General features: G+C 53.7%; 1 protein-coding gene across 2 annotated transcripts in view; it reads right to left on the reverse strand.

Annotated features, from left to right (window-relative positions):
- Positions 1 to 13,629: 13,629 nt before the first annotated feature.
- The window catches only part of SKI (SKI proto-oncogene), a 62,338-nt gene continuing 52,827 nt past the window's right edge, over positions 13,630 to 23,140 (reverse strand). The window contains exons 2-7 of one of the 2 annotated variants that reach the window (XM_080921880.1): positions 20,156 to 20,278; positions 19,897 to 20,012; positions 19,217 to 19,479; positions 18,811 to 19,103; positions 17,427 to 17,657; positions 13,630 to 16,900 (exon numbers count right to left, since the gene is read on the reverse strand). In XM_080921880.1, the coding sequence (XP_080778006.1) occupies positions 16,712 to 16,900; positions 17,427 to 17,657; positions 18,811 to 19,103; positions 19,217 to 19,479; positions 19,897 to 20,012; positions 20,156 to 20,278 (1,215 nt within the window). In that variant the 3' untranslated portion in view covers positions 13,630 to 16,711. The remainder of the gene's footprint in view (positions 16,901 to 17,426; positions 17,658 to 18,810; positions 19,104 to 19,216; positions 19,480 to 19,896; positions 20,013 to 20,155; positions 20,279 to 23,140) is intronic. The other variant, XM_080921881.1, reaches the window with a different exon arrangement.

Below are 23,140 nucleotides of genomic sequence, written 5' to 3' on the forward strand. Positions count from 1 at the left end.
CAGAAGGACCTCAGTCGGTACTGGGTGTCATCTGAAGGAAGACTGGAAAGGTTCTGAGGGTGCAAGGAGTATCAGCTTAGCACCCTGGAGGCCATAGGCTCTGTCACAGCACCACTGCATAAGTCAGCAATCCAGCAAAAGATACAGAGAAACACAGCCCACGAGTCCATCAAAAACAAAGAAATGACATGAGAGAGAGAGCGAAAGAGACGAGCCACCAAGGAGCAAGGGGACAGCCGCAATTGGACTCCATGCTTACGGGGAAGCTGAGGGGCAGGCAGAAGCCCCAAGTCAACCCAGCAGGAGCCCGAGGAGCTCAGTTCAGCCAAGAACACAGACCCAGCATGTGCAAGGCCTCCCACCACCCCCATACCACACTCGCCCACAGGGATGAAACAGACCCATTCAGAGTGAGGCCTAGGAATGGCTGACCTGAAGGTGGTTTCCGAATCATTGCAGGAACCGAGACGGAGAGGAGACAGACAGGCAGAACAACTCAGGGAGCTAAAGACCCCAGAAGGGGAGAGAAGTGCAGGAAAATGCTAGGAAATGTTTTGTTGTTTTGTCGGCCTACCTTTAACATATTTTTATATCACTATTTTCCTGCCGTATTTTGTACGTCGATACAGTTGTGAGAATGTGAGTACACACCTCAGCCTGAGCGAGGAGGTCAAAGGGCAAGTTTGAGGAGTCAGTCTTCTCTTTCATCATAAAGTCAAAGGGTCTCCAGCCCGTGTAGCAAATGCCTTCACCCACTACCAGCCTTGCTTCTTAGAGGTTCAGATTGCCCAGGCTGGTTTTGAACTCCTAATCCTCTGGCCTTCACCTCACAAAGGCTTGGGATTCAAACTTCCAAATTAGGGCAAGCGTCTCAAATTTTTTTTTTTTTTTGGTGGAAATTTTTATACCACCAAAGTCCCAATCAGAACAAAGCAGGATGGAGCAAGCATTCCTGAGGTCCCAGCGTTCCAGGCCAGGGTGGGCAACACAGACCTCATTTCAAGACAGAGCATTGAAGTCATCTCCGTTGGCAGTATGCTTGCCTAGCATGGACATAGGTTCAATGCTCAGCACCCCACAGACTGGCCATGCTGGTGTACACATGTCACCTCAGCACTCTGGAGGTTGGGAGGGGGGAGTTCAGAACCCATCCTTGGCTATATAGACAGTTCAAAGCCAGCCTGGGGTATATGAGACCCCGGCCCCTGTCTCAGAAAGAATGAGGGGGAAAGTGTTGTATGTGATGTGGGGGGGAGAGTTGGAGAAACTCTTAGAAAAGGTCATGTAGTATGCCAAGCTTACTCAAGAATACCAGCTCAGTTTATGGGCTCCTCCCTGCCCAGTGCTGGCAACTGTCTCCTCAGCTGGGCTGCTAGAAATGTCTCTCAGGATCTCTGTTCTGATCCGCCTACCAAGAGCCCGTGGTGTGCATACCGTTTCCACCTGAAGCTCTCCTTCACTTGGCTACCCAGCACCACAGAATGGCCCTCTTCTCTCAAAACTCTCAGGTCTCCTGGAGACCTGGCCTCAGGCCTGACCGCATGCCCCCCTTCTCTGCCCAGTTAACCACCACCAGCTCTGAGGGCCCCTTACTCAAGACGCCAGCTCCTGCCTGCCTCTGTCTGGCCTCCTCAAAGCCCTAGGGGTCTCTAAAATCTCTCAGAACTCTCAGGGTTCTTGTAACCACCCATCCTTTATTTTTCTTAAAGCTGTCAGCCTGATAGACTCTAGTTATTCCTGCTGCTAAATTATTTATCTCTTCCCCTTTAAGGTGACTCCTGGGGCCCAGTCAAGGCCCGTTTTTCCTACTTAAAATGAAGTCATTTAAAAATCTTTTGTCTTTAATTTTTTATCACCCAAACCAGGAATGTGGTCTTTTAAGTTTGTCAAGGGATCAGAACCCGCTGGCTTAAGCCCTACCTGGACAGGGACCCTCTGCACTGCCCCTAGCTCTGCACTGGCTATAGGCCACCTTGAGCCACTGATGACAGGAAATCAGCTGTGGCGGGTGGAGGGCCAGGGTCAGGGAGGAGGCCCAACGGCTGTAGTTTTGAGGCTCCTCCCCGTCCATAGAGACCCATCCTTCTCAGCACACAGCTCAGCTCCACCATCTGGGATTGAGGCCAGCTGTCTACATGGGGCCAGCCCCCTCACCCCCCCACCCCCAAACCTGCTCCCCTCCCAGTCAGGAAACGAGAGAGGCTCTACAAACGTGATTCAGAGACCTAAACCCAGGATGTGCCAGAGGGCCCCAGATTGCCACGTGTACCGGCCACATTCAGCAGGCCCTTGCCAGGTCCTCCTCAGATGACCCAACCCTGGGCAGCTGGTCCTTCTTTGGGGTGTGTCTCTAAAGCTGGACCAGCCCTCATTGGCTGTTTTCAAAGCCCAAGGGTGTATGGGGCTCGGGCTTCAGTCTGAAGACTGTGTCAGACGAGGTTTGCACCTACCTTGGGAAAACCACAGGGTTCTCGTGGATCCTGTGGGCAGCCGTGAGGGTCCATCTCTCAGACATGGGAGCCAGACGAGAGCGTCTGGATAGGGGTTCCAGAGTCAGGCCTCTCTCCTCCCTGTCTTCCTCTGTCCCTTTACTTCTCCCAGTCAGGAGTCTCCCAGGTGACACTTGCATTTTGTTCATTGGAAGGGTCACATGGATGCCTCACCCTCAAGCCACATTTCTCTCTCTCTCTCTCTCTCTCTCTCTCTCACTCTCTCTCTCTCTCTCTCTCTCTGTGTGTGTGTGTGTGTGTGGACACTAAGGTGTCTGATATCTGGGGTACCAGCATTTGCACCAGAACTATTGGCCTAGGTTCGGGTGGAATAAATACCCAGAGAGGACTACCAGAATACTCAGGTTCTCTCCTTTGCTCCCCACAGGCCTGATGGGACCACAGCAGAGCCATTAACAGCTGCATATCTAGGTGGGTATTTAGATGTGGACCATGAAGGAACCCATCAGTGTTTACAGAGGCAAACAGTGTCTGGGAGGATGGGTCTATGGGTGCTTATGGTGTTCCAGGGAAGGCATGTGCTAAGGTACCCCAAAGGTAGATGGAGGTGTGTGGGTTGCAGGTAGGAGGAACATCACAAGCTACTTCCAGACCTGTATGAAAGGGGGATGAGGTTGTGATAAGAATGTTCCAGAAAGGATAGAGCAGAGTTGGGTAGTGACAGAAGGCTTGGTAAGTGTGGGGGGCAGCGGGGGCGGATATGGGCTTTCCTTACCATCTCAGGAGGGTAGCAGCTGAATTATCAAAGGACCAGATCACAGCGAGGTCATCAGCAGCTGAACCTGAAGGGTGTGGGAACCACCACGTGGCCATGAGTCTCAGACCCTCAGATGCCCCAGTACGGCATCCCTGCATACTGGTATACCTGACCCTCCTGTGGACAATAAGAACTATCTGTGGGCTCTCGGGTCTCAGCCACAGAGCCCAAAGTTTGGGGAAGGAATCATTGTTCCAGGGCTTTTTCAGAGTTGCCGCAGTGTCGAAGATGGGTCTGGGTGTGAGGCCTTTGGGCTAAAGCCCCTGTTGTGAAGTTACCCTCAGTCCTGGGGAAGCAGCCAAGCCTGGGTCCTTCCCACCAAGCTAGAGAGGCCCCAGTCCCAGAGAGCCAAGGAGGCCAAGGCTTTGACTTCATCAGAGCACAGGACAGAAATGAATTCTCTAGATGAAGTTCCCTCCTCTAGAAGGGCCCAGACCTGGGCAGCTGATATAGGTCCAAAGAAGGGTAGAAGATGCTTGTCTGCCTAGCCCCAAAAAATCAGCTCTGTTCCACCATCTCTAAAATCCTGGTGCAAGGCCATTAGGCTGTGAGACCAATCTCACATAGGATCACAGGAAGCCTAAAAAATCAGCCCCTCTCAGCTCTGGCAGGGCCTTGAGGTCAGGGTGAGCCTGGGCCCACCTCTGCTGGTGTCTCTTCTAGAAAGAGCCTGGAACAGGGGGGCAGGGTGGGATGGAACATTCCCACCCACACCTATTGCTGAGTCTTTAGATTGGCCCTGGGGGAAGCCCCTGTAACTTCTGGACAGTGAGAAGAATCTTTCAGCTCCAGGATTGAGGGTACCATACAGGATAAAGCCAGGGAGCAAGAGCTGGAGCTGGCCTGGGGGACAGGATTGGAGCTCACAGCTGAGCAATGTGGTGTCCAGGCCTCCAGTGCAGCCACCAGTCTTGTGCATCTGATCGGGGACAGGCCCCAAGAAAAAGGGTCAGACCAGGCCTATGGCCTGGCTCAGCAGCCATGGCCGTGAGCTCACACTGGCTCCCCAGGCCAGCACCCTTGGCCCAGCCTGGTGCAGCTGCATGTTCCTGGGAACGCCTAGAGATGGGCTGCTTGGGAACACTGTGGCTGCGTCGCTATGTAGGGCTTTCCTCCAGCTGCCAGAGAGGCTGGCTGGCCGGCTGCCGGTGCTTTACTGATGCAGTGTGTCCCCCGCCCCAAGTACCCCAGTCCCAGTTGATGGGCCTCCTAGAGCCAGTTTCTCTGAAGAAACTGACCCAAGGCCAAGCAAATCCCTCTAGCCCCCAGGCCCACTCTCATCCTGTCCAGGAAGGCACAGCCCTTAGCCAGAATGGAGGGTAACCACTTGCTCAGTGGCTGGAATGTCACTCGGCTGGGCTCTGCTGTGCTTGGTGGTGGGAGCCTGCCCCAACCCAGTTTCAGCTGCGGCCACATTCCTGGTGTGAGTCTGGGCCAGCCAAGGAGCTTTTTCCACACTCTGGTGCCAGCCCCAGCGGGCTCAGGGGAGGGAGAGAGGGCTGTTTCTATGGCAACTTCCCTTTTTGTTATTTCTTATTTTCTTTTTTATGGTTTCTCCAACTTTGAAGCTCTCCAGACAGTTTACAGACTGTGGAAAGGAAAAGTGCCTTCCCTCCCCTGCCCCCCCCAGGCCTTCTTTTCCCCCAGTCCCCCAGGCTTTCCCTCCTCTACCCCCCCAGGCCTTCCCTCCTCTGCCCCCCAAGCCTTCCCTTCCCCCATTCCCCCAACCCTTCCCTCCCCTGCCCCCAGGCTTTCTCTCCTCAGCCCTCTAGCCCCCCCCCAAACCTTTTCTCCTCCTAACCCCCCAAGCCTTTTCTCCCCCAGCCCCCGAGGCTTTCTCTCCCCTCCAGTGCCTCAGGACCCCACCAGACATTTCCAGCTTTCAGAGGCCCAGCTATTTCTCAGATATTTAGAGAAAATTAATGTGTTTCCTCCAAAATCAATGTAGTCACGTATTTACAAAAAGACTCAGCCGAGTGGCCTAATTAGCAGCTGGGAGTAGGGGTCTCAGTGGCTCCACCCTGAGGGCTGTCCATTCATCACCTGCCCTCTCTCCCCACACTTGCTTACTTCAGATCCAGGGTGGATCTGAAAAGCCAGCTGCTTTGCCCAAATGCTTGCTAACCACACGCCCAGCCTCAGGATGGCAGCCTGTGGCAGGCAGAGATGACAGGGCTGAGGTACCCAAGAAAGGGTGAAGAGCCTGGACTCTAGTGGACACTAGCCTGAGGGAGACCTCTGCCTGTTCCTCACAGGTGAGTATGTGCTCATGGTCTCTGATGTGACCACCCCTCCATTCCTGGGTCACAGACTGCCCACCACCTTCAAACACCTGCGGATCTTGGCCAAGGGGGACGCCCAGTGGTCCCATGTCCCTGAAGATCACCCAGAAGCTCTAGGCTAGAGACCACTCTTGGCCGTTGAACATAAAGGAGTCAGCAATACCCTCAAGGGAAGGCCATCCTTCCCCGAACGGAGGTTCATGCTGCTTTCCCCCAGGGACCACATTCTCTATTTCTAAACACTCTGAGGGTTGGGCCTGGCCCACGTGAACCCCAGAGCTACTGACTTCAATAAAACTCTAAATACCAACCCCGAGTAGCACCTTTGTGGGGCTCCTTCTTAGCAGGCTCTTGGCCTTAGCACTGAATTGGGTTGGAATCCTATGGGACACAGGTAAGGGCTCAGTGTCCCAGTGCCCTCTTGAGGACCCTCATATCTGCCCCACCAACACTATGCCCAGGCCCATGGAGATTTCTGTGAAGGCAAGGACTGTGGGCAGAACTCAAGCCCAGCATGAGCAGCCTCAAAATCACGTTCCCTGGCACTGTGCAGTGAAGAGGACCTTCTTACCTGGTCACCCCCAGCACTGGTAAGGTAGGGTCACTGGGGGAAAATCTCATAACTGCCACCGAAGAGGCACATTGGCTGCTGAGGAGGCCCAGTTCTGACTTTGTCCCAACCCCCTGGGTCAGCCACAAGCATGTTTTCACCAGGTCACAGGAGGCCTCTGGACCCGCCCTCTACCATTATCTCCCACACTGCCTCTGAGCCTCACTTCCCAAGTCTGCCCTCCAGACACAGTACAGCATTCTGTAGCTTCCTCCTGCTCCTCCTCCTCAAGAGGAAACCACATTTCTGTCAAAAGAAAAACAAAGAAAACGATGTTTCAATTTAGGAAGGAAAATGGCTGGGAGTGAGCAGCCGCAGCTGCCGTTTTCCAGCCAATCCTTAGGCAGCCTCTGGTATTTAATTCCCCAAAAGCCTGCTGAGCTTTCAGTCAGGAAACTTGTAGTCACTGCTCCACGTGGATAGGCGGGGCTTGGGCCACAGTGGCTTCTCTGCTGACATCAGGTTTGTCCTGGCAAGGGAGGCCAGGTGGGGCTGCTTTCCATCACAGAACCTCTGCAGACACCTCGCCACCGACAGTCATCAGCAAACCTACCAGCTGATCAGGGTCTAGTGGTCTAGGCAAGACCCCGGCTTCCTGCTCTAGCTTCCCAAATTGGCCAAAGAGGTTCTGAGGTGACACTGGCTTTTTATCCTTGTCTTAGGACATTAGGGGTAGCCATAACATCCAGACAGACACTGCCTCTTCTGGCTAAGGGTATCTGCACCAGTAACTGCTGGTCTTCTGGGAGCTGTGCTCGCTGGGGCTGGCCTGGCCCTTCACGTGGCCATGACAGGAACAGGTGCAGATGCTCTTGTCTGTAACTCCTCCCCTGCCCAATGCCCTGCTGCCAAGAGGTCCAAGCATATGAAATTTGAACACCCAAAGAAGAGTTCTAGAGCCAGGCCTGGTAATGTGTAATCCCAGCCCTTGAGAGGATCATTGGCCATTCAAGTTCAGTCTTGGTTATGTAGACAGACCCTATCTTAAAACAAGAAGAGCAGAGATGAAATTCAGGATAAAGGAGATGCTCAGTTGGTAATGCACTTGTCTTGCAAGCAGGAGGACCTGAGTTCATTTTCCAGAGCTCACATAAAAAAATAAGCACCTGCTGGGCTGTGGTGGTGCACACCTTTAGTCCCAGCACTCAGGAGGCAGAGTTTGGTCAGCCTGGTCTACAGAATGAGTTCCAGGACAGCCAGAGCTACACAGAGAAGCCCTGTCTCAATCAATCAATCAATCAATCAATAAACAAATAGCTCCCCAAAAGGAAAAGAAAGGGGTGCTGCGGTGGTGCACACTTGTAATCCCAGTCAGCTCTGAAAGGTGGAGATGGGGGAATCTCTGGGGCTCCCTGGCAAGTCAGGCTAGCCTATTCAGCACATTTTAGGCCACTGAGAGATTAATGCCTACAAATGAATGAATTAATAAATAAAACATAGTAGGTGGCATCTGAGGAATAGCACATTAGGAATGATACTCAAGATTTTCCTCTTCCCTCCACACATACATACACATATATATACGTGCACATACACGTACATATGTATGCCTGAACATACATGCACATATGTATACCTGCACATATATGCACACATACAGAGTTCACTGGGGCAGGTCTTGGGTGTAATTTGCTTGAGGTAAATCCTAGGTGAGGAGATTGGGCATCCAGCCTAGCCCAGTGCAAGAGCTGCAGAGCGTACTGCCTACAACCATAGAAGTGATTGCTCTCCAGCCCACAGGCAGTACTGAAGCCCGGGGGTCCCTCACTATCCTGGGCTTGGGTGGGCTCATTTCAAAAGGCGATCAAGGGAACGGTACGGTTTCCAGGTCTCAGGCATTGCCAGCCAGTAACCCTCACTCCAGGTTTGTCCATTCCCTGTGGGATCCCCTCTTCTACAATGGTCAGAACTAGGGTGGAGACCCAACAGGAGCACATGCCCAGGGGGTAACTTCACCCCAGCTGCCCTCTCTGTCTTAGTCTGGGTACCAAGTTTCCATTGGGAAACTTCAGCCTCTGGCCAAGATGAATGAATACAGATCTGGCCACAGCTCCCAGAATGAGGTGGCCTCACTCTGTCCAGAGGCGGGTGCCTAGCACAGTAACAGCCATAACTTCTGTCCTGCCTGGGTAGGCTTCCTTCTGTGGGTGGGAGGGACTAGGTGGTTGGATTTCATTGATTTAGATCGCCGGCAGTGCCTGACAGGAACTGTTCGGAGTCAGCCATCGGCTGACCATAGGTGAGCATGACAGAAATCTCTGAACTGCCTGGAGACCTGGTGGGAGTACCTCCTCTGGGAACTAGTAGGTCTCAGATCTCAAGCCACAACTCCAAACATGCTGACCCCACTTGGGGACTTCAGGGTTGAGAAAGAGAATGAGGTTGGACAAGTTAGAGGGCGTTGACCAGCCTCCCTACTCCAGTCCAGAGTGAAGCTACAACTCCAGACAAAGCCTTTCTCTCCTATGCTACCTTCTAACCTCTGACCCCTCTAGGGAGGAGGCTACTGGGCTGCCTGTCATTCACTTAACAGATAATAAGAAACTGAGTGTCAAGGCAGGGCACTGTCACCTGGGCTTGTGTGAGATACAAAGATAGACTGGGATGGGAGGTGGGAGAGACATTCAAGGAAGGAAGACAGGAGTCAAGGAGACAGAAACTGAGAGAAAGGTAGGAGAAAGACCCAAAAGAAGACCTGCCTGCCCTTCAAGGTCTAGGCATCCAGAGGCACCTCAGAGAGCTGGCTCACCAGGCCACCTGGGACACATCTGGGGTCAACAGAGGACAACATGACCAGGACACAGCCTGGAACCAGGCTGGACTGCCTGATCTGTGCCACCCTCTCCCTGGGCCTGTTTGGCACAGATGGCTATAGCTCCTCCCAGCCTCTCCCACTGGTCAGGCTGGTCACTCAGGATACTACCGGGGAGGCCTCCCCAAGCCCTGTCTACAGCCCGGGCAGGTTGCCTGGTCTTGATGCCAGGCTGGGTGTGAGGCCAGCTGTGTTGCGCCTGGGCCCCTCCCAGCCAGGGCTTCCTGGAGGTTCCAGGGCCAAGCCTGCCAGACCGGTTCCTACAGCCTGGCTAGCCCTGCCAGTTCACTGGGAGCCCTAGATCCTGGATAGCGTTAGGGCAGCCCACAGGCCTATCCTGGCAAGACCACTACAGAGGAGACATTTTTTAGTGGTGGCTGGCAGGCCTGCCCCTTTCTGCTCAGGAAGGGGTTCCTGGGCTATGGCCCAAGGGCCTAGTGTCTTCATGTTGGGGTGAAGGTGGAGTGGGGGTGGGGCTAGACCAACTCAGGACCTCTGGTTCTGTCAGCCCGAAGTGTTCCTAGGATAAACTTCAGGAATCACACCTTAACTCAGTCGCTGCCCCACACTCCCGTCCAAGGACCCAAACACCTCCCAGGACCCCAGCAAACCTCCCTAGAGACCTCAGCAACTGGAGGCACATCTGGTCCTCCGAGAGTTTCATGATTCATGAGACTATTATTTGTGAGTACTTGTAAAGGACCAATTTCCCTGGGGATAGTCAGGTGCTGGGCAAAAGCCCTGCAGGTTTGGCCTGGGGTCTCAGAGCTTGCTTCCAACAAGTGGTCTCTGGCCCTGGGATGGGGACAGGGGTTTGGCTCGGTAGAGCTCTACACACTTCGATCCCAGTGTGGGGGTGTTACACACACTGCCCAGGGGACAGATGGGACTTCATATTCACCGGTCCCATGGCTTGTGCTGGGGTGGATTCTGATGACAGAGTGCACTGCGGTTTCCAGTTGCGGGATCCTGTTGGGCTTTGAGAAGGACATCCACTGGGGCACCAGTGAAGTGACTAGGGACCGAAGCAGAGAGTTGCTTAAGGCGATCAGATCCCTTTTTAGATAACACAAAGGCTGCATCTCGCGGCAGGGCTGGCGAGAACCTTCCAAAAAGGGCGCGCGACCCTTCCGCACAGACTACGAACGCTGGCTCTGAGGCCGATCCTGAGGACTCTGGCCCGGGGTCCCTGGGGCCCGACGCCGCAGGAAGTCGGGTTGCGCGCGGGGCGGCGCCGGGCTGGTCCCGCAGGGCCGAGCTCCCTCCTTGCAGCCGGAAGCCCCGGGCCCAGCCCGTCGGAATCCGCGGCGGGCGGGGGAAGGGAAGCGCACGCGGGCAGCAGGGTGAGGCGGAGGCCCCGCGGCCCGTGGGCGGGGCATGCCCTGCCGGAGCCGCGGGGCCCCAGGCTTTGGGAGCTGCGGGGACTTGGGGTCCAGGAATGATTCCGCAGGCTGGGACCGCGGTCGGATCGCAGGAAGGCCTGCGCGGTCGCGCTTCCTCGCAGCAGAGGCCGCCGGGGTCCGCTCATCCCCGGCCAGCGGGAGCCTAGCAGAGCTGCGGGGACCATGGCCGCCCCCGCCCGACGGAAGGAGCGGGAATGTGGGAAGTTGAAGGGCGCGGCGGTTCCAGGGCGTCTCTGTGCCGCGCCCTTCCCTCCTCCTGGAGGAGTGTTGCGGGCGGCCGCGCGAAGCCAGAAGCCTGTTTGGTGGGTGAACACCGCACTGGAGAGGCCATGGATCCAACCGGGTTTTCTGTCCTTGATGCCCGGGTGGAAGACAACCCCTTGTCTGTCAGACGTTGGGCTGCAAGCTCTGGCCTTACAGCCAGTTGTATCCTGACTGAGGCCACCAAGCATTATAAATGGGGAATTCTAGCGGAGCTGCCCTCAGCCTTTGGGAGCCCTGGTGATCTGGGCCACAAGGGAAACTTGTGGGTAAGGCTGATGGTGGGCAGCTCCTCAGTACAGAATATTTCCACCTCCACTACTTGATCGGACAACTTCCTCAACAACCACCACAGTTTCTCACTGAAGTGGTTACTTCGTAGAAAAAGGAAACAGAGAGATGTGGACTACTTGTCCATACCGAGTAGACAGCAACATGAGGTTGGACCCCAAGATCTTACTGCAGTGATTCATGAACCCTGGCTCAAGTAGGAGCCCCATCCTGTGTCCAAAACCAGAATGTGGCACAGTAAGCACACAGGACCTGAGTCCCACATCCTGGTCTTCCCTGATGTGCCTGACACAGGTCAAATTCTTCTGGCTCTGGGCCTCTCCCCAAGGGAAGGGGATTAGCACAAAGGACTGCCCTAGGGCCTGCCCCTCCCCTTGGTCCGGTCTCCGACATACAGCCTTTCACACACACACACACAGTACACACAAGTACACGGGCTAGAACAGACATACAGGTGTCTCAAGGACAATCTGTACTACCACATTTAAGGTACCTAGATTTGGCTGTCCCCACAGCCATGTCTCTGGACCATCTCATTTTGGTAGTATCAGTGGCAGGCAGGGCTAGGGTGAAGAAGGTTCCCCTTATTTCCCCTCTCTGGTGGGACTCGCCACTTCCTCTGGTTTCTCAAGAACTGGGACAGCTAGCTCCCTCCCAGCTCGCTAGGCATCTGGGGGACATACATTTTCCTTTGATAGCCAGTGTGAACTAGTCCCCTGAGGAGCAGCTGCTGCATTAGGGACCACTTGCAGGAGAGAGATCAGTTGAGGATAGACTCATGTGTTGGGGACAGACCATGGCCATAGGTAATTGAAATCCTCAGGTTCAGGACTGGGTTGACAGAGTGTGAACAATGAACCACCTGGCATTTTGCAAGGGCCATAATGGGGCTCAGAACGCATGGGAAGCCTTGGCTTGCCTATGTATGGGCTTGGGCTAGCAGCTTGGGTCTGGCTACCTTAGCCAGTTCTTTAGCTGTAGAGCCAAGCACATTGGAGAGGTGTCATGGAGCAGATATGGGGGCCTGGGGGGTAAGTCTCTGCTGGAGACTGTGGTAAGGGTTCCCATGTTGAGTTTTCTGTTTTCCTTGGATGTACTGTTTGCCCAAGCCGGCCTTTGTATATGGAGATCAATTTAAGCCAGTGCCTGGACCCAACTTCCTGCCAGTCAAGGCTACTTGGTCCATACCAGGAAGAAGGTCTGTGCCACACCAGCCGGACACCTGGCCCAGTACAGGATGCTATGAAGACGTTAGGCTAGCCAACTCCTCTTGCCTGTGCACACCTGCAGTGGACCACCTGTTCCACAGCTTGGTGCCCCTGAAGTCAACATACCCACCAACCTGGCACAGGCCTGATCACAGATGGTCTTATGCGTCACCAGGACCATGGGGTGGCAGGGATGGATGGGCATCCGGGCTTCAAAAACATGCATCCTCACTCCATCTCCAGGGTCACCTGGCTGGCAGGGGAAAACTCCAGTTTTGGCCATATGCTGGGTGTGAGGAGGTCTGGGAGGCCAGTAAAAAGCCTCCCACGTCCAGCATCTTAAGCCACAACACTGCCTTTGTTTTTGGAGTCTCCTCCATGTAGGTGATGGGCTCTGGGAATTCCCACACCCAGGCCACCAAACACAGGCGCAAAACTCCCACAGAGCACAGTCCTCTTAATTCAGGCTGGCATGGTGGGGCTGGTTCTACCTCATACTAGCCTACAAGAAGTCTGACCCCAGGACAGGCAGAGGCTCTTCAGAGCAGGTGCCAGAAAGGCATAAGGAAGGTGGTATGCCTAGGCCAGGATCTGGGCTGGGCTGCCTAAAGGGAGGAATGATTCTCCTCTAAGGCAGTATTTGAAGACTTAGGATGGTCTGGAGGCATGGAAACATATACAAAGGTATAGGCTTATCACCACAGCAGGAATGAACAGGGCTGGCTAGACCAGCTGTTTCAGAACAACAGGACACGGGTCTTCTTCCCATGGATGAAGCCTGGAATCTGTCTTTCCATAATAGGTGGGTAGGTGGATAGATATAGACAGGTAGATAGAGGCTTGTCTGCTTGGCCTAGGGCCAGCCCACTTGACTCTCTTGTGGTAGGTAGGAGCCAGGAGACAAATAGGCAAAGCTGAGCTGAGGTGGGCAAGGCAGAGTGTGAATACTGGTGACTGAGTAGACATGAAAATGGGGTTGGGGGTCACAGGACAGGGACCCGGACCACCTGGGAGCCGACAGCTCTACTTAGGGAGTCTCCAGGTCTTGGGAAACTTGGAAGCAGGTACCAGCCAAGAAGTGGGGTTTCAAGAGCCGTAGCTGTGTATAAAGGGGGTTTCTCCACCCAGGTCTCCTATTTACCCTTTTCACATTTTTGGAACCCAGGAGTTTTGATCCATCAGACCCTTGTGGAAGCCCTGCCAGGAAGGGCTATGCCCCTACATCTGTCCAGCACTGCTGAGTCCTGTCCAAAAGGTTACTGAGGTCAGAGTTCCTGGTAACACAGCTGAGTGACAGAAAGCCCCAGGTCTATCCTGTGGAGATACCTTTCCCCTTTCCTGAGGACCTGACTGCATGCATGGGGGCTGCAGGCACCCATGGTACTCCCAAAGTCCTTTATTGTACAATGTCATGTTTCCAGGGGGTGGGGGAGGGGGGACAAAAGGACTAACAGGTACACGAAGAAATAGATAAATATGGCAAGCTTTTTCTTTGTTTCCTTTTTTTTTTTAAATCAGGCATTTATAAACAAGAAAGCATACATTAATTACATAAAAATAGTTCTCGAGTAGCAGAGTAAGCCGTCGTATTGTCATTAGCAGCAGCGTAGGACTGAGGGGCGCAGGGGTTTGGGCAGTTATGAAGGTTGAGGTGGGTTTTGATCCCCCCACTTTAATTGATGAGCATGTCATTTGAGACTTCTGACTTAAAGCAAGAGCCCCTCCCCCTCAGCCCTGGGGTAGGCATGTGGGGAGAAACCACAGGGGATAACCTGCGTAGGAACTGGGCGAGTGGGTGCCATGGAGGCCACCACATGGGAAATGCCACAAGACGCTTTTCTGTCCCCTCTGGCAAATGAGCAATATTTTTTTTTCTTCAGTTAAAAACAACCCAGGAAACAAGACAACCAGCAGGTAAGAAAAAGTTTCTGGAAAAGGAGTCACCATATGCATGTATAATACAACGGTATGAAATGGAAAAAAGTATTTACATGTGAGTTGTCTTTACATTGGCTAGTTCTGTATGAAAAGCAGGGTGTCGTGTGTACCAGTTAGCTGCTCACCAATGAGTGAGTTAGCTGCTCACCAGTGACTTATTGCTGTTGGTTTTTCCCTTTGTTAAAAATCTTCCAGGATAGAAACGAGTAAACTGGTCAAGGGTTTAACACACAGGGAGAGTCAACAGCCAACATGATGGAAACCTCTCCTCCCTTTCTCTGAAATGTGCAGCCTTCCTCATAAGGAGACAGGCATGCAGTGCCTGCTGCCCTTAGTCCACCTCAGACCCTGCAGTGAGCAGGGTCACCTTCCACGGCAGCCGCACAAGATGCCCAGTGCTCTGCCAACTACACCCAGGACTGGGGCCCGGGTATCTGGTGAAGCAGCAGGAAGACCTAGACGCCGGGTCCCAGAGGTCCCGGGTCACAGGAGGCAGGGGGAGGAGAGACTGAGGAGGAACAACTAACACGATGACACGCCCTTCCCAGACCCGAGTCATTCTGGCTTATGGAGAAGAGTCCCTACTGCACACACAGCACTTCCTGGGGCCTGTGCGGGACCATGGAGACCAGGGAACTGATGGTGACTAGGGCTGTGGCAAGGAGAGGCTCTGCTGAGAAGAGTAAGTGCCCTGGAGCCAACGGCTCGGAGGGGACCAATCACTGTGAACTCCTACTAGGCAACAGGGACAGCTACACAGAAGCACACCAACACACTTAAAGCTTTGCTCCAACTAAATCATTTAGTTTTCCTTGAAGAAATGACTGAAAAACACAACTCTAGAAAAACAAGGCTGAGACAGCATTCTTCGTGTTGCGTAACAAAACCGACCCTTTAGGAGACACGGTCAATAATGCCCATGGCGGGTCTAGCTATGGAGATGTGAAATCCATGCATACAAGTTTCATAACTGAAAGAGGAAAAAAAGCCAAAGGAAAAACTCCAAATAAACGCTGCGTATACATGATGTCCCTTTTGCATTGCACGTCAGAAGGGGGGTGGGGCCAGCAGCAGCCCAGCCCCCCTCAGTAAACCAAGGGCAAAACCCTGCAGACACCTCGGCAGTCGTCAGGGCTTAGCAGTCTCCAGTTGCAGGCCACAGTCCTTGAGGTCATCTGTACCTGCACAATCCATCTCCACCTCCCCTCACGGCTCACGGCTGCCCTGCTAGGACTAGAGCGGGGGCGGGGAGGGGGGCTTTTGTATGATCTTCTCATGTAAATAAACACAATTGGAGGATGGGTGAGGGGCCTCTTGTCTACTGGGAAGTCATTTTTCAAGCTTGGGCGTAAGAAACCTTATACAATTTGCATAAACAGTTAAGAGTAAACGAGATTATTTGGAATAAATGCAAGTAACGTATTTTGTCGGTGGCAGATTCAGTCGCTACTGAAGACGATATTTTGGGGGTAAGAAGACAAGTCAGGGTTTGCTGTACAAGATGCTGGAAGGCACAGAACCCCCAAGTCCAGTCTCGGCTTTTTCATTGTCTCGTGATTCCCTTGTTCAACCAAGCACCAGAGGGGATGTGTGAGCGCTCGAGCACTTAGGGTTTGAACTGCTCTAGGGACCGGTAAAAACCTCAGTGAACCAGGGAGTAAGGAGTAAGGGAAGATCTGACAAAGTGCAGCTCTAAATGCATGTTTAAATGAACAACAACAAAAAGGAAGAAAAAAAGAAAAAGTGATATAATGCTGTTTTGTTCCAATGCTGCAGCCTCCGTCCACGATGCAGGAGTGATGTCTGCCGCACTGAAAAGGGGTTGCTGTGGTCAAGCAGCGCATGGGTGGCTGGGTGGCGTGTGTGAGAACAACACAACATGACACTGGACCATGGCCACTGCCTAACACAGGTCAGCCCCTCAAGGTATAGGTGGGCAGGGGCACCCAGGGGCCCGAGCAAACTGTGGCTCAGGCCTCCTGGTGCCCGCAGGGCAGGGTTAGTGGTGATGGTGATGGGCGGGGCGGTGGCGGTAAGGCGGGCAGTGTTGGGGCTCATCTCGCACGCGGCGCTCTCCCTGCTCTTCCTGGCAGCAGCAGGAAGACTGGGGTCCTTGTTGCTGAAAAAATAGACTCTGAAGAAAACCCTTGCTGTCCTCTTGTAGCCGCGGGCACAGATGAGCGGTGATGGCTTCCCAGGACGGCGGTGGGTGGGTGGGTGCCACCCCCACCAGAGTGGGTGTCCAGATGGCGTCACGTGTAGGGGCCTTTTACAGTTAGTCATTAAAAAACATGTTGATTTTCTGAATATCAAGTCTCCTTACTGGTTTTAAATAGCTTATAACAAAAGTGTAAATGTTAGAATGTTCTAGCAAGCAGAGGACCAGCTACAAGCCACAGAGCCAGTCTCAACTCTGGTTGCAGCTGGGGGACATGGCTTGCTCACTTGAACTTGGCCAGTAGAAAATTTTGCAGTGGATTCCAAAAGTATGTGGTTACAAACACTCGCTTGGTAATAGGCACAGTAGAGACGTTGTGCTGTGTGGCTGCAGAGGCATGGGTCGGGCCTGCAAAGCCACGCACCCGCCGCCCTCTGCGCACGCATAGAGGTCCACGTGGCAGTGGCAATCACTGCCCAGGCTAGGGATCCAGCTCGGCGTTGCTCTCACCTCCAGAATTCTCGGGCCGTGGCCGAGGCCACAGCTGCTCCTGAAGCTCCTTCACCACCTTCTCCAGGTGCTCACGGGCCTCCCGTTCCCGCAGCAGGTCAGCTCGAAGCTGCTCACGGTCAGCCTCCGCATGCTGCAGCTTTGCTTGCAGGTCCTCAATCTGAAAGGGACACCGAGAGGTCAGTAGTGCCTGACATCAGCACTTACTAACCAAGAGCCCAGCATGGGTGCCATGTCTGTTCCTCTTCCACCTGAAGGCTCACATAAAAGGGCCCCGATACCCACGCCTGGGAGAGCCTCATTTACACCAGAGCAGGAACTGGCTTCACTTCTACCCTGCTCTTCTGAAGTACCTGAGAGGAAACCAAATAGCACTAAAAATATGGAAGACCTTCTTCCTTAAGGGCTCGCTGGAACCCTAAGCTCCTGATCCTAGTTTAGAGCTTGCTTCCCAAGCCAGTAGTAGGGAGAAAAGCCTATATTCTGGGGCCATAATGGTCCTAGTCGGGTGGACTTCCACTCATGGCCATGGACCAGGCCCAGGTCTGCTGGACACACCGCAGAGCCTCCAGGCATGGCACACTATCACCTCAGATCCAGCTGGGAATGGGTAAACTGAGGACCTTAGATTGGTGACAGCAGCTATCTCTGTACATGCAGTGTCACCAGCCAACCCACTGTAGTACCTGGGCTGAGTACTTGGCACGCAGGCGCCCGGCCTCGCAGCCCTTGTCACACACCCGGACCTGCCGTGCCTGCTCCAGCTCTCGCTTCAGGCGCACCCGGGACTCGTTGGCCTCTTTCATCTTCTTCTCATTTTCAGCTCGGAGCCGCTCAATCTCTTTCCTCAAACTGCGCTTGGCCTCTGTGGCTTCTCGCAGTTTCTCCTTCTTGGCCACACGCAAGAATTCTAGCTCCTGGGAGGACACGGAGCCAACAGGTTGAAGGTACCGCCAGCCTGGAATCTCCCACCCATCCTGTCAACCGACAGGCTATTCCCCGGACTGCCAGTGTCCTTCCCTACAAGGCTCAGCTGAGAGCTGTGACTAGCTGTTGTCTGCTCCAGAGCCTCCTCACACCTCCCCCTCCAAGGGTACCTGCCTTGACTCAGTGAAAAGGGAGGACAGCACCAGCACAGTCTCAGGCGCTGCACCTGAGGCCTGGAGCCGCCCCCAGCCAGATGGAGCCATCTACTTTGGTACTTCTCATGTCTTCCCCTACTTGCTGGCATGCTGTATGACCCCTGACCCCAACAAATATTCATGTGGAGAATCACACCTCCACCCAGAGTGGGGGCAAGGAAGGATGAGGGAATGACTAAGATTCACTCTGAGGAGAACTCTGAAATCCTGCAGCCCCGAGGATTGACAGGGTTGTGTTGTGTTAAAGCCCACACATGTGAAGCTGCCCCCAGAACTGCCAGACTCAGGCTGAGGTGTGAATTCAGCTGAGGTTGAGCCTGCAGCAAAGCCTTAATGCTGAGCCTTGGTGGAGAACATCGGCTGAGCTCCTCGCTCTCCCTAGGCTGTCTGAGAACTGGGCTGCCCTTGTGTCAGATAAACAAAACAGCGTGAAAAGAAGGTGCAGGAGGAAAGGCTTCAGTGGAGAAAAGAGGTAAGACAGAGGAGCAACCAGAAAGCATCGAACAGGCATGCACACCTCCTAAGCACGTGTTCCCAGATGCCGTAGCTCTTTCTCCAAGGCCTGCTTGCTAACTCCCTTTTGGAGAGGGCTTCAGAAGCCATCCCTGCACCACTGCTGGGGGATAAACCAACTCCTCACAGGTCGAGAGACAGCACTATAGCCACTCCTCCCTCACACTCTGGCCCTTGTCATGGCTGAGAAAACACTCCAGTTCTTTAGTGAGGCCCACACACAGGGAGAGCTGAGGCTGGGACCACTATGGGAGTCCTCCTGGAAGCACAGAAGGACTCTGGATGTCAAAATGCTTCACAGGGCTGTGCCCTTCAGAGGACTGGGGAAGAACCCCAAGGGTTCTCAAGAGGGCGTGGTCAGCCATGAAGGAGGCTGTCTGCTGTATTTCATGGGCCTCCTTACTGCCCACCTTACCTGATGCAGGCTGCGTTTAGCCTGCAGGGCTGCTGTCAGCTTCTCCTCTTGCTTAACTCGCATTTTGACCACCTCATGCAGGAACTTTTCTTTGGCTTCCTTGGTATCCAGGCCGCCCTCCAGGGCTTGCCGCAGGTGCTCCAACTCTGCTTCCAGCCCACTTGGGGCATCAGCATGGGCTGCAGCATCAGGGGCAGCCACGGGTGGAGCATGCATGCCCGGGGAGCTTAGATCCTTGGCAGAGCTGGACGAGGTAAAGGACGGAGAGGACAGCGAGGACAAGGAGGAGGTGACTGAGGACAGAGAAACCAAAGCATTAGGTACTCTGGGGTACGCTGGCTTGGTCATACCTAATGCACCCCCTTACCCCATCTCCCAAGGGGAGCAGAGTCCGGTCCACACTTACATTCCTCTCTGCTTTCAACTTCAACCTCAGCCTCAGAGTCCTTGTCTTCCTCTACAGCAGCCACAGGTGTTAGCATGTCTGGGGCTCCTGGTGCGTCCATTGTTAGCTTCCGCTTTCGTGGCTGGATACAAGTAGTAAGAGGTTCTGGTGCCCGGGAGACCACGGTGGTGCATGGTGGACTGTTCACAACCTTTTGCTGGGTTGGTGGTGCTAGAGCCACATTGGGGGCCACGGCTGTCTCAAAGCTCTTGTAGGAGTAGAAGCTATAGGAAACAGATGCTTAGCTGGGGTGTATCTGCTTCTCAAATCCCTACTGCAGAGTAGCTTCTCTCCCCACTCTAACTCACGAGGTCAAGATCCAAATGACTGAGAACCACAAATTTCCCTTCAGGTTGGGTTAGTACGGCACACAACTAGGCCCTCATGTTTTCAGAGGTACAATCTTTATGCAAGCCTAGCCAGCTTGAAATTTGCTATTAGTTCCAGACTGGCCTGAAACTCAGAGACTCATTTGCCTCTGCCTCCTGAATGATGGAGGCGAACTCTTAAAACTGTCTACGAACTCAGCATCTTCACCCAAGACTTCAAAGTTTTAGGCAGTTTCTTCTAGGACTAAGGGCACCAACGCTATCGAAACCCGCTAAACCAGAATTCGGTTCTCCTGTCCATTCCCCACTCACCTGTCTCGAATCAAGGCTGGGAGGTGTGGGGAGGTCTCCTTCTCACTTGCAGACACTGCAGGGGACCAGGGCCGGAAAGCAGAAAGGCGCTGGCGAGGGTGAGTGCAGCCAAGGCTCTGTCAAGAAAAATCTATGTAAGTGGCTACGGAAAAACGGGCCACTTTGTGTCCCTGAGGCTGAGTGAGTAGAGCCACAGAGTTGGCTCTAAAAAGGGCCTTGTACCCTCCCCAAAGACCCCAGACAGGTTCCCACATAGCACCTTATTGGAGGAACCAGCCAAGGTCCGCAGCCAAGTGGACTGCTTGTCCTTCTCAGAAGACGCAGGGGACTGTGAGGAAGTGTCGTCTGTTTTGGGTCTTATGGAAGCTGGGGGCTCTGAGACCTGTGATCAATACAAAAGGCCCTGTTGGGATCCCTGGGCCCAGGCAGGGTCTGGTCTTCCTACCAGCCCCATAGCAGCAAGCTCCCCATTGAACCAGCATCATAACTTCACAGCTATGAAGAAGCCCTGGGGACTGAAAATGTACAGAGCCACAAACACAGTGCGCCCTTGGCCCTGTGCAGAAAGGTAAGCCTGATGTGCCTGTTAAGGGACGAGGGTGCCACATGAGATGAGAAATACTGTGCTGCTGTGGGCTATGAAGTGACCTCACTCACAGCTGCAGCAGCCTCTGTGTGGATCTCCACGGTGGTGACCCTAGGTTCTCTGCCTTCAGTCCACACTTCTTCTTTAGAACACAGGTAGGATGCTGGGAGGGCTGGACAGGACCAGTCCCACTGTGGCCATATTAGGAATGGGCTAAATGACCCAGCAGCAGTGACTTTGGACTCAAGTGTGAAGCAACAACCAGCTGTACTAAAAAGCCTGTAGCCTGGGAGGGCTGCCCTCTGGGTGGCCTTTATCACTGCTTCACTAGAAATCATTTCAGTCACCCCTCCCCAGAGGAAGTAAATACTCAATTTGAAGGACCATGACACACCTCACAAAACAGCTTTATCAGGTGTCCCCACACTGCCTTTGCTGTCAGCTTACTGAAGCCACACAGTACGCCAGCTTCTCGGGCACCAGCCGAGGTCTACTTTGACATCCAGTATTAAGTGGAACACACCTGAGCCATCCAGTGACCCTCTACCTAAATTCAACATGTCACATACACCCCGACATTCCACCTGCAGAACAATCACAGTATGGGCCTCTCCCGGAGCAGATAATCCTATAGAAGCTAAGCTTGTCCCCCAGTTAGGGTCTAAGTAGATGACACAGACCTCAAGACAGACATACCAGGGTTTACACCTTGGTCCCATGAACAGCCTCCTTTTTGAGGAGGAGTTACCTTGGATGTAATGGGAAGGATGCAGCCAAAGTGAGCCTCTGACCTCCAGCCAGGGGCGCTCGGGTCTACAAAACAACAGGGCACGTCTCTAGCCTACTTGGGGAAACACCTTATCACAGAACTGGCTTTGCCTTTCTTGAAGAGGCAATGAGAAAGAAGGCAGCCAAGGTTACCAGCTTGATAGGTTTCCTATCATGAAACCTGGAGAGGAGCCTGGAGATCAGCCCCATTGGTGGCCTTTACATTAGGCCCAGGTAGTGTGCAGTGCATGTGCTGGGTCCCCTGGAGTGCTTGTGCCTGGAAGGCTTGCTGCCAGCAGGACAAGTAAGGACCTCTGTACTCAGGGGACTGTGTTAGGGAAGCCACTGGAGGAGGGATGACACTGGTGGTGTTCCCACGGCACTTTCAGAGACAAACCCACTCTCTCCTGGGGTATATAACTGCTCAAGAAAAAAAGACACCAAAACCACCTTTCTAGAGGGAATAACTCTTAGTGTCAGCTGTCACTTAGCAGAGGCTCTGTCAGCAGAGCTCCCTGCAGGGGTAGATATCCAGGATACTGGCTGGGGCAGAAGAACCCACTTCCGGAACTGCAAGGAACCCTCCCACAATGAAGGCAGAAGGGGGGTGTTGCACACCAGGGTGGAGTTTCCTGTCTGTGCAGACACTGGAACAGGTGCAAAAAATGAGCTCTATTTTCTCACAGAGAAAGCCACAAGTCTAGTCTGGGACACCTCTCAGACAGCCTCAAAACTGTGACCCAGCAGAAAATGCAGGAGAATGGGACCACTGGGTGAGCCTACTTCCTGTTCAGAAGGGCCATGGGGGAGTGGGGGGTATGCTAGACTACTGTACTGGGGTCAAAGGCTCCTAAGGCAACCCAGCTGTTCCCCACACTGGATGGGGAAGCCCCTGGAGCTAGGGGAGGAGCCTTAAGGCAACTGGGACAACTCTCCCGAGTTCTCATAGAAAGTCCAAGGGCAACCGAAACTCTTCCAGCACAAGGAAGTGTTAGTGCTAGACAGTGCCAGGAATCCCTTCAATACCAAGCTAGCTGCACACTCGAGGGTGGAGCTGAAGGGCATTTGTTAAGCAGCAGGACCCTGAAGAAGGGTCACCTGGCAGAAGGTGCATAGAGAACATCAGGCCTGGGATATCACCGTCCACAGCAATGGATACTAGGGGTCCTAGGAGTCAGGTTAGGAACAAAACTGTACCTTAGTGAGTTCCCTCTAGGAGAATCAGTGAGGTCCAATCAGTTACCTTTGGTTCCTGACCTTTCTTAGGGCCTCAAAACCAGCCCAGTGTCTACAAGGCAGGAGGGGAGCTCTGGGCCCACATGCTACAGCCAGGACCTAACAGGTTGACAAGAAAGAGGCAACTCTGCCCCCAAAAGTCCAATACCAAAAGCTATTATCAGGCTGTATCAGGGAGGAGCCAGCTGAGCTGGCCACTGCAATGTCCTGTGGCCACTTCCTCTCTGGGGCTTCAGACAGTGGTGTTTATTTCCCCCGAATTCCAGGGGCAAAGACACTGAGAACAGGTGTCACTGAGCGTGACCTCTGACCTGTGCAGGAAGGGCAGGGCCAGGCGGGGCTGTGGATAGTATGCAGATCACAAAGCAGGTGAAGAACCAGCTGTGTATGCCCTGCCCACCCCACCCCACCTTCCACTGTGGAGTCTGTGTACTCTGACCTATGGGGAACCTAAGAATTCGTTGCCTCCACCTCCAAACTTCTACCTCAGAGAGAGAACTTGAGACATGTATGCTGCCTGCCCAAGGACAGAAACAGGGCAGGGCCGTATGGGCCTGTGGGTAACAGTGCGGCCTGGTGTCCCGATGAGCTGTGGCCAATGTGGCTGCTGTGTCTAGCACTTGCCTCTACCTCAGACAGTACAGAGAACTGCCA

Source organism: Micromys minutus, assembly GCF_963924665.1.
Source record: "Micromys minutus genome assembly, chromosome: 9".
NCBI classification, from domain to species: domain Eukaryota; kingdom Metazoa; phylum Chordata; class Mammalia; order Rodentia; family Muridae; genus Micromys; species Micromys minutus.